The sequence below is a fragment of the Serinus canaria genome, chromosome 1A (assembly GCF_022539315.1).
Source record: "Serinus canaria isolate serCan28SL12 chromosome 1A, serCan2020, whole genome shotgun sequence".
NCBI classification, from domain to species: Eukaryota; Metazoa; Chordata; class Aves; order Passeriformes; family Fringillidae; genus Serinus; species Serinus canaria.
In genome coordinates, this window is record NC_066314.1 from 45,475,822 (window position 1) to 45,486,150 (window position 10,329).

The 10,329-nt window shown below is 39.2% G+C and overlaps 1 protein-coding gene across 2 annotated transcripts; it reads left to right on the forward strand.

Moving 5' to 3' along the window:
* Positions 1–393: 393 nt before the first annotated feature.
* On the forward strand, positions 394–8,829 carry ACTR6 (actin related protein 6). 2 transcript variants are annotated; one of them, XM_030238524.2, is made up of 11 exons: positions 402–664; positions 1,205–1,322; positions 2,513–2,581; positions 3,912–4,035; positions 4,790–4,925; positions 5,016–5,072; positions 5,746–5,844; positions 6,009–6,087; positions 6,776–6,947; positions 7,520–7,658; positions 8,420–8,829. In XM_030238524.2, exons 1-11 carry the CDS (start codon positions 597–599, stop codon positions 8,547–8,549), a joined length of 1,191 nt encoding a protein of 396 aa, XP_030094384.1. In that variant the 5' UTR covers positions 402–596; the 3' UTR covers positions 8,550–8,829. The 2 variants fall into 2 exon arrangements, with proteins under 2 accessions (XP_050825754.1, XP_030094384.1); XM_050969797.1 differs by lacking the exon at positions 5,746–5,844 and having other exon boundaries at positions 394–664.
* Positions 8,830–10,329: the final 1,500 nt, after the last annotated feature.

Sequence of the window (10,329 nt, forward strand, 5' to 3'; positions counted from 1 at the left end):
GTCATAGGTTAAACTCAGTGATCTCAAGTGTTTTCCAACTGAATTGATTCTGTGATTCTGTAACAGTAAAATATAATGATGGTGGAATTTAGAGCTGTCTCTCTTTCCACTGTGTCACATTCTTACAAAGCCCAGGCACTTCTCACTGAGATTGTCACTCAGCACCTTTATCCCGAGGCGCGGCGTTCCCGCACCGCAGCATCCCGAGCCGGCAGGGTCACCCGACGCAGTCTGTAACTTTAAACCACCGCCACACCGGGCTCTCGCCCTAACCACCCCCGCCTTGTCCCCAGCCGTCGGTGCCGCCCCCGCGGGGAACCGTCCGCCCGGGCCGGGCGCTGTCCGCGGTGACGCCGCGCCACCTCCCCGCCCACCGCTGTGACGAGCGCTGCCGGGTCACGCCCGGCCAATGGCTCCCGCAGCTCCGCCAGCGTCACCGGCAGGGCGCGCGCCCCGCGGCAGAGGCGGAGCGCTGCCGGCACTCCCGCGTCCCGCGGCCACGCGCGCGCTGCTCCTCCGCTCTATGGTCACCGTAGAGATCCACGGCGGTGGCGGATCAATACTGGGACGGCGGCGGCCGTGGCGCCGTGGGGAACATGGCGACGCTGGTGCTGGATAACGGCGCCTACAACGCCAAGATCGGCTACAGCCACGCGAACGTCAGGTGAGGGGCCGGGATGGGGCGGGCGTTGGGCCTCCCCTCACGGCTTCGCCGCCGCCGCTCGCCGCTGGCCCCGCGCCCCTCGGCCGCTCACCGGAGCGCGGACCCGCAGCGCGCCTGCGCTCGCCGCTGAGGGGCGCGGCCTGGCCCCGCCCCGCCCCTGCGGTGGCTGCGGCCGCGCCCCTGCGACGCGCGCTGCGTGCCGTGCCGCCTGTGACGCACCGTGTCCCGCGTGTCGCACTGTCCGTCTGTGTCACACCGTGCCCCGCCGGCCAGGGTGGGGGGAGAGCCCCTGGCGCTCTTTTTGCTGTGCAGGGGGTGGCGGCAGCCAGCAATGTGCGGCGGAGGTAGGAGGTGGTATTTGGTTCTCCAAAAGGTGTCTCGTCTGCACTGGAGTTCTCAGAAATTAAAGATTTCCCTCACAACTGGCTCCAGTTAATGGACTAAAACCAAAATTGAAAGTACACTGTTTATGAAAGGGGCGTAAAGAAAGTGAATGTGTCTCATACCATGTTTAAAAGGAAACTTCCCAATCTTTTCCAGCGTTATTCCCAACTGTCAATTCAGGTCAAAGACTGCACGCTTGAAAACATTTACGGCAAATCAACTGGATGAAATTAAGGATCCCTCTGGTCTTTTTTATATTCTTCCCTTTCAGAAAGTAAGTAAGGTATCTCCAGTTTAACATTAAAGCCCAGTGTAAATTGTTCTAAGGAATAGTTTTCATACTATATGTCCCAGCTGCACAGGCTTATATGTAGCATCATACAAGAACCAGTCAGCAGTGTGAAGTTTAACAGTCACAGAATTGTTTAGGTTGAAAAAGAGCTTTAAGATCATCAAGTCCAAAAGTTAACCCTGCACTGTGCTGCCCATCACTTAGCCATGTGGCTGAGTGCCACAGCTGCACATCTTCTAAATACCTCCAGGGATGGTGATGCAGCCAGTTCCCTGGGCAGCCTCTGCCAGTCCTGTTGGTGAGAAAATATTTCTAATCTAAAATTCTCTGGTGCAACTTAAGGCTATTCTCTCTGGTCCTGTAACTTGTTACCTGGGAGAAGAGACCAACCACCACGTCACTACAACCTCCTTTCAGGTCACTGCAGAGAGCAATAAGGTCCCCCTTGAGCCTCCATTTCTCCAGGCTAGACAGCCTCCCTTGGCTGGTCCTCACAGGATTTGTTCTCTGAACCCTTCACCAGCTGTGTTGCTGTTCTCTGGACTTGCTTCAGTCCTTCAATGCCTTTCTTGTTGGGAGGGAGCCAAAACTGAAAGTAGGATTCAAGGGATGGCCTCACCAGTGCCCAGTGCAGGAGGGCAATCGCTGTCCTGGTCCTGCTGGCCACACCATTGCTGATACAGGCCAGGATACTCTTGGCCTTCTTGGCCACCTGGGCACATGCTGGCTCATGCTCAGTGGCTGCCAACCAGCACCCCCAGGACCTTTTCCACTGGGCAGTGTCCCAGCCATTCTGCCCCAAGCCAGCAGTGCTGCGTGGGTTTTTGTGATCCAAGTGCAGGACCCCACCCTTGGCCTTGCTGAACATCATAAGATTGTCCTCAGTCCATCAATCCACCTCATCCAGAAATCTTTACAGAGCTTTTCTTCCCTCCAGCAGATCAACAATCCTACCCAACTTAGGCCTTTCTGTTGAACTCCACCCTTGTCCAGATTGTCGATAACAATCTGTTGTTAATCCTATGTAACATTTACTCAACCTAAAAATGCAAATTTAGACATTTTAACTCTCAGATTTTTTATATTACCAGTCTCAATTGTTGACTTTTTTTTTTTTTAAGTATGATTTTATTTTTCCTTAATAGTGTAATTTTTTTTCTAAATTCCTACAGGGTTACTTGGTGAACTGGGATGTTCAGAGACAGGTTTGGGATTATCTCTTTGGAAAAGAAATGTATCAAGTAAGAGCCTTTTCTTAACTACATATTTTGTGTAGATTAAATACTGACTAATAGAATTAAAAAATATTATGGAGAACAGGTGATCTTACTGTTCTCTTTAAAAGTGCCTTCAATTAGAAATCACAGGATTTAAGTTTTTGCAAGTGCTTTTGAGTTCTGGTGTAGAATTTTGAAAAACATTTAAATTTTTTAGTGTTGTAGGAATGTACTGTTACTGAGTGCAGCTCACATAAGAAATTCATGTCAATGTAATTAAGAGGTCAAGTTAATAAAAAATAATCACAGACAGATACAATGTAGTTTAGAGTTCAGTAAATAGTTAATGTCAAAGGGAGGGATGAGGTGGGTCAGTAGGCCAAAATACATACACACTTAGAAATCATCTTTGGCTAACCATTTTCTACCCCTGAATAACTTAAATGTATAAAATATAAATACCTGGTGCTTTATTTTTTTCCTATCACACAAGCTTGATTTAGCACAGGAAGTATATTAAGACTTTCTTTTAATTTTTTTTCTTTAAAAATGTTACATTCGTGGAAATTCTTGAGTTTTTTCTAATACCTGTGTACTAAGAATGAAAGTAATGGCTTGAATTAACTTAGTCTCTTTACATTTTTATATTTAAAATGTAAAGTGCTGGCTTTTGATACATAAATTTCATTTTAGATTTGGAACTGTATTCAATGTTGTCATGGTTTTGAGAATTTGTTTTTAATTCTTCACAAGTGAAGACTACAGAGAGATACAGCTGATAATGTTTTTAGGGCCACATCCAGTTATGGTTGAAGTAAATAGTATTAAGTCCTCTGTAAAAGAGTATTTGAGATACTGGTAAATGTGGGAAGTCCAGGATTTTTTGCTGGCCTCAGTAGAGGTCACTGGGAGTTTTATTATTGATTCTTCACTGTACAGGGCTTTGGTTATTAGACAAGTAATTTGTGGTGCAAGTGCTGAGCTGTCAAGGAGACTTATTTTTCTGTAGCTCATAGGATTCGTGTAAAGTATTTTACATTAAAATTGTAGTGTTCCTTTGTGGTGTCTCTTTAAAATGTTGGATTACAATTTGTAGGGATGGAAACAGAATCAGGATATGTATGAAAGTGTTCCCTTCTATTATGTTTTTTACCCATTAATTAGATAAACTTGTATCACTGATCATGAAGCCTTTAAAAAAGCCAAAACATTCTAAGTCTGGCTTCTACAAACAGATATGGCAAGTGGTAATCATGTCTTCAGATTTACATTATCTTCCACTGCTGCAAAAGATGGTAAGGGATTATTAATGTTTATGTCTTATGCAATGACAATCTTAATGTGTTTTTTATAGGTGGATTTTGTAGATACCAATATAATTATTACCGAACCTTATTTTAACTTCACTTCAATACAAGAATCTATGAATGAAATTCTATTTGAAGAATATCAATTTCAGGCAGTTCTTAGAGTAAATGGTGAGTATGTTTCCTTCCTGTTTGCATTTATGTATTTTGAAGCTTAACCCTTTAAATAAATGAATAAGCAAGCACACATGCAGACACACATATATGCACAGTAAAAAATATTACTTCAGTTGCTTCCTGGCTCTTGAGTAAAAGTGGATTAAATATTTTAAAAATTAAATCTTTTACAAATTCCAGCTGTACTCTTGTACTACTTCTTAAAGAGTGTCATGGTATATAATTAGAGGAAATTTGAGGAGAGTAAGGATGACAGAAATAACAGATGGATTTTGGAACAGGATAACATTTAAAGAATTCTACCAAAACTTTGCATGAAGTCTCTGATAGCTTTCCTTTTTTAGGGGAGTAGGATTGTATTTTTGTTTGATTTTGTTATGTGTTAGCAAATAAAATGCAGCATTACGATTATGAAATTTATTGTGTCTCAAAGGGAATGTGTAAATAACCATACCACCCTTCTGACAGGTAACTGGACACAGGATACTCCTTTTGATAAGTTTGATAAGTTTGTAGCACAATCAGTGTGATTAGACTTTAGAGGAAGTGGAACATGGGCTGAAATTCCTGAAAAATAGGGACATATAGAACACTTAATTTTATCCACTGCCAAAATGAATTAATGCAGCTGCTGTATTACTATGTATTGAGGTCTTGAAAGTCTGTCAAAGGCATTTAAAATCACCTTTATATCACTGTAAACTCTAAATGTTGATATAGAAATTGAGTTCAATTTTTTGTATTTCAGCTGGAGCTCTTAGTGCACACAGGTATTTCCGGGATAATCCATCTGAGCTGTGTTGTATCATCGTGGATAGTGGATACTCTTTCACCCACATTGTACCTTACTGCAGAAGTAAAAAGAAGAAAGAGGCAATCATCAGGTATACTGCAGTATATATTTTCTAGAAGAACTGTTTGATGTGCCTGAAGTTAATAATGACAGAATTCCTCATGTTACTCTTTTTCTGTAGGATTAATGTTGGAGGGAAACTCTTAACTAACCATCTAAAGGAGATCATCTCTTACAGGTAAATCATGCTAATTTTCACTCTGAAACTTGGTGTGAAATGAGCTAGAAGTTTATGGGGTATTCTTACTGCTTCTGTGAATTTTAGATTAATTGCTGTTTAAAGGAGAAGGGATTTTTTTTGTCTGTTATAATCTGCTAGCTACTATCTTGACCTTAAGATCAAGATAAATTAAGATTGAAGAGTTAGGCTGTTATTTTTCAAAGTGACAGTGCTTTTGAAGTTGTTGAGGTTACCTGTGTGTTCACAATTATACAAGTCTTAACATATTTTCTGAGGTTTCTCAGTAGATCATCAGTCAATTTGCTGACTGGTTGTATCAGTACTGCAAATAAAATGCAGTAGGATCAACCTTTCATTGGGATTCTTCAGCTTGGAACCATATCCAGGTAAAGGTCTTTACCAAAGAGCTACTGGCAGGATTACAGCTGTGCTTGTTAGCTAGACAGTGGGCAAATGCAGGTTGATGTATTTACTGAACTGTGAAACAGGACAATATTAAGCTCCAGTAGGCCAGGAATGCTTTTGTAAATTAAACAGAAGTTTAGATATTGAGACAGTAGCTTCCTGTGGCTGAAAAACAATGGTTGCTCAGTTCCAGAGGAAAACTGGACAGAAAAGGGAACATTAATTATTATCAAACTTCTGTGGTTTTGGTTTTTGTTGTTCACAGGCAGCTACATGTTATGGATGAAACACATGTAATTAATCAAGTGAAAGAAGATGTGTGTTATGTTTCTCAAGACTTTTACAAAGACATGGACATTGCCAAGTATGTATGCAATGGTACTAAATGTAGAATAATCTGTTTGTACAAACAAAACTATACTCCTAATCAGAAAACTTTCCAGTTAAGTTAAAGAAGTCTTGTTAGTATAAAATAGCTGGAATTTAGAACTTGTTCTTTATTCTGTTGAATTTTACATTCTTTTTCAGATTGAAAGGAGAGGAAAATACTGTAATGGTAGATTATGTTTTGCCAGACTTCAGCACAATTAAAAAAGGATTTTGTAAGGTAATAATTCTGAGGTTTTTTTGATTGTGTTCTGCACAAGTCTGGTGGAGACGTTAAAAATACTCCCTTTTTTTAATATTGTACTGTAACATCTTTCTTGCTATGCATTAATTGGTAAAGTTTTTCCTCAGTAAGTTGGGATGACAACAAAGTACTGTTTTTTCAGCGTAGCATTTTAATGTTCTATTATTTAACAGTTTTAGCTTTCTCTCTTTGTGCTCTGTCATATAACTTATCCATATCATTATAAAGATTTTTAAGATTAGGATACAAAATGTTTTCTCTGCTTTGATTTTTTTTTGTAAGTTTCTCTGAATTACATTTAAACACCCAAATATGGTTAAAAGTTCAAAGTCATATTATAGAAGAGCCTGAAATACCAGTGAAGACAGTTTAACAGTTTTAGCTCATTTACTGAGCCAGCCATAGTTTTGAAAGCAGTCCTGTACTTTAAGGCCACTCTCATGCATATCAGTTTTATTTTGCTTTGGGCAAAACTGCAGTTGGTAAGAGCAAAGTCACTTCAGATTTAATATGGGAGTATGCATTATTCTTAAAAGAGTTGCTGATAGATAATATGACAATGGCAGCATACACTGCCTGCTTCTGCATGAAATAGATCAGCTGAATATTCTAGGATGTGATTTCTTTTCTTAAGCAGTGAGTACTATTCATGTCTTTAATCTAGCCAAGGGAAGAGATGGTGTTAAGTGGAAAATACAAGACTGGTGAACAAATACTTCGTCTAACAAATGAAAGATTTGCAGTTCCAGAAATACTTTTCCATCCTTCGGATATTGGTATTCAAGAGATGGGAATTCCTGAAGCCATTGTTTATTCTATTCAGAATTTACCTGAAGGTATATCCTGAAAGTATGTTGAAAAGGACAGGGGGTGGGAGAAGGAGGGATGTTGAAATGGCTTGGTTTCATTTGGTGTGAAACTGACCACAAGTCAGTATTTAAGCATCAAAGAGTAAAACCTTTCTGAGTGCTGTTTGTCAGAAGTAATACTAAGGCTTTCATTTCATAGATTATGTATAGGTAATTATTATTACAAAGAAGATTTTCTTAGGTTTTATGATGCCATGTTAAGCATGGCAGAATTTAGGCTATTAATGTACTCTTAAAAAGCCTGTGTCACTTAAAATCCCTCTTTAAAGGGGGAATTGTGTTGGCGAATGTGAAATTTAATAAATATAAGAAAACAGTAGTTATCAAAGCCAAATTCTGAAATCAGGGAGAACATAGAGTGATTGATCACCTTCTCATATTTCTGTTTAACTGATATGCTGATTAGATGATCATAATTTTTTTTTACATATATTTATTACTTCTGTTTAAATTCATAACAAAATTGGAAATATTACCACCTTTAATCTTTAGATATATGTTCAATCTCTTAACTACAGATTTACTTAATTATTTTACAGAAATGCAGCCTCATTTCTTCAAGAACATAGTTCTGACTGGGGGAAACACCCTTTTTCCAGGCTTCAGAGATCGGGTTTATTCTGAAGTTAGATGTCTTACTCCAACTGACTATGATGTTTCCGTTGTTCTTCCTGAAAAGTAAGTCCTAAACTACCAAATAGAAGGGGCTTTATCTTTCTAGCAGAACAAACAATAAAGTAGGGTTTCTTTTGCTGATTAAGAAGATAGATTAAGGACATTAATTTAAATATTAAGTGAACAAAAACTGTGTAAGAGGATATTTTAAATCAGTGTATTTTCAGACAAACCAAATAAACTAGAGATCACCTGCTTGCTCTGTACTTTACCTAATAAAGTTAAGGAAGTGTTTTTAGGGTCAGCCTTTTTACTGTAAACAGATAAATAAGACTGTATTGTAAGTATGTAAGATTAGAACTTAGTCTTTTACGTAGAATTTTCAGCATCTGAATGCTCCCATGTCATTATTAATATACCACTTCAGGGTTAGGAAGGGGTAACATCTTTGCAGAAGGAGTGCAGACAAAACAAGTACATTTTGAATATACAAAAAAAAAGTCTACTTTTAAAAAAGTATTGTTAAGGAGTATTTTTAAATACTATTAAAGAATTGTTATCTGTTCAAAGTAAATACAAAGCATATCCATGTGGTTCCTTCTTCACACCTACCTTCAAAGAGGCCCTTTATTAAAAACCAAGTCAGCTAGCCCTGCTAAAGTTTCAGACTTTGTCTCATAACTTCTCTAGAGCTGGAGGGCTTGATTTACCATCAAAAATGTAGTTTAAATAGATACATCTAAATAAAAGTTTTGGAAATCATCAGTGTGTATTTCTATTTTAAATTAATGTATAGAGGAGTAACAGTAACTTTCATTTTCCAGCCCTATCACTTATTCTTGGGAAGGTGGAAAGCTCATTTCTGAAAATGATGATTTTGAAGACATGATAGTAACTAGAGAAGACTATGAAGAACATGGACACAATATCTGTGAAGAAAAATTTGATATATAGGTAGCATAGTTGGATGTGTTGTTATTCCATTGATTTACTTAGAATGGAATTCTTTGAACTACTTTTCCATCAGCTAGGATTGTGTTTTAGCTTTCCTGTACTGAATTGGGTTGGGAAAAATAATTTTAAGAGTTTAGAAATAAAGTTTCACAAGTGTAATACTATGAAATAATATGTTTGTTGCAATTTCATTATGTTTGTATCTTTTTTGATAGCTTTATTGTATTTTTATTGCAGAACACCTCAGTGCATGAGGCAATAAAAATATCAAATGCTTGTACTGGTGTGATGCTAATACATAGTGAGAAGAAATAGTTTTTTTTTTTTCCAAATAAGTATTATTCTAACTTACAGATTCCACTAAAAGGGCATTAAACATACTCAAAAGGACCCTCTGATGTTACCTCTCCTGAAAAGAAACATATGAGTTTTATTTTTGGTTATTTTATTGAGTACCTATGAGGGAAATATACTTGAAATATGACCACTGCTATTGACAATATACTTAGCTGTTGAGAAAAGAGTACGTTGAACAATTCCTTTTTCTAAAGGGTTTTTAATTTAGTAGGTTGTGGAATTTTTTGTTTGGTTTTTGTTTTAAACAATGCCAGAGCAAATAAGCTTCCTGCCACTCCCATCCTTCTGATAAGAAGGTGCCACAAAGGTGAACAAAGCTTGCAGCTGTGTCCTGGGTGATGACCCACCTGTGTCCTCTCCACACATCCTAGATAAACACAAACACCCCAGAACTTGTTATTTCTGGCATCAGAAGCTGTGTTACTCTGCCATCAGTTGTGCAGCATGGCATGCAGGAGGGGGAAAGAGCCTGGCCTAAGAGCCAGAAGGCTGGGAGGGCCAGGCTATATGGGGGTGCCTCACCTTGCCTGCTTGCTTGCCAAGACAGAGGCACTCAGGGTGGAAAACGGACACTGTAGTATTCTGTTGTGTTTCATATTCCCTCTCTTGTCTATCCTAACATAAAGCCAGTAAACATTCCTACACAGTGCACTTACCTGGTTACCTGGCATAAGGGCAGCATCAAAGAACAGCCAGTGAGAATGGGAGATGATCTTCTTGAATGTGGCTTTTTTTACTTTGGAACAAGCTCAGGGCTGCTTTCCTCTAGTCTAGCCTGCTGAAAGGAATGAAAGGGGTACATTCCTCCTGCTGTTAGCAGCTATGTGAGCCACACAGGAGGCAGCTAGGGAATGAAGGCATGAGGCCAGCACCTACAACTTGTTGGACACATTGTATGACTTTTTCAGGACATGAGTAAGTCTGGTACACTGTCACTTTGACAGCCACATGGAGAAGCCCTTGTGTCCAAGCTCTAGTTTTTTAACTAAGTGCTTCATGAAAGTGTCAGTATACTTTAGCTGGGACTTAAAGAAACATACGTGTTCTCATGAAAGCACTACTGAACTTTTTGAGGAGCAATCATGAATGTTCTGGGAATAGAAGCAAGCCTCCTTTGAAGGTGGCACCACCTGTGCTTTGATAAGACTGTACTGAAAAGTACCTTGGCTAAACTCTTCACTCTTAATATTCTCTACTTCAAACAAATTCGTACTGGCAATTCATTTGATAGCTCTGTGCTAGAAATCATAAACAGAAATGTGACAGGTCCCAAGTTTCTTTAGTGCATGATTCTGTGTCAGATACTGTTAAAAATATGTGACAGAACTTTCTAAAGTTCAATAAAATTTTTCTAATTTTGGAATTTAACTGAAAACCAGTGCGGGCTCTTAGATGTAAAATAACAAGCTTCTGTCAACAGAAG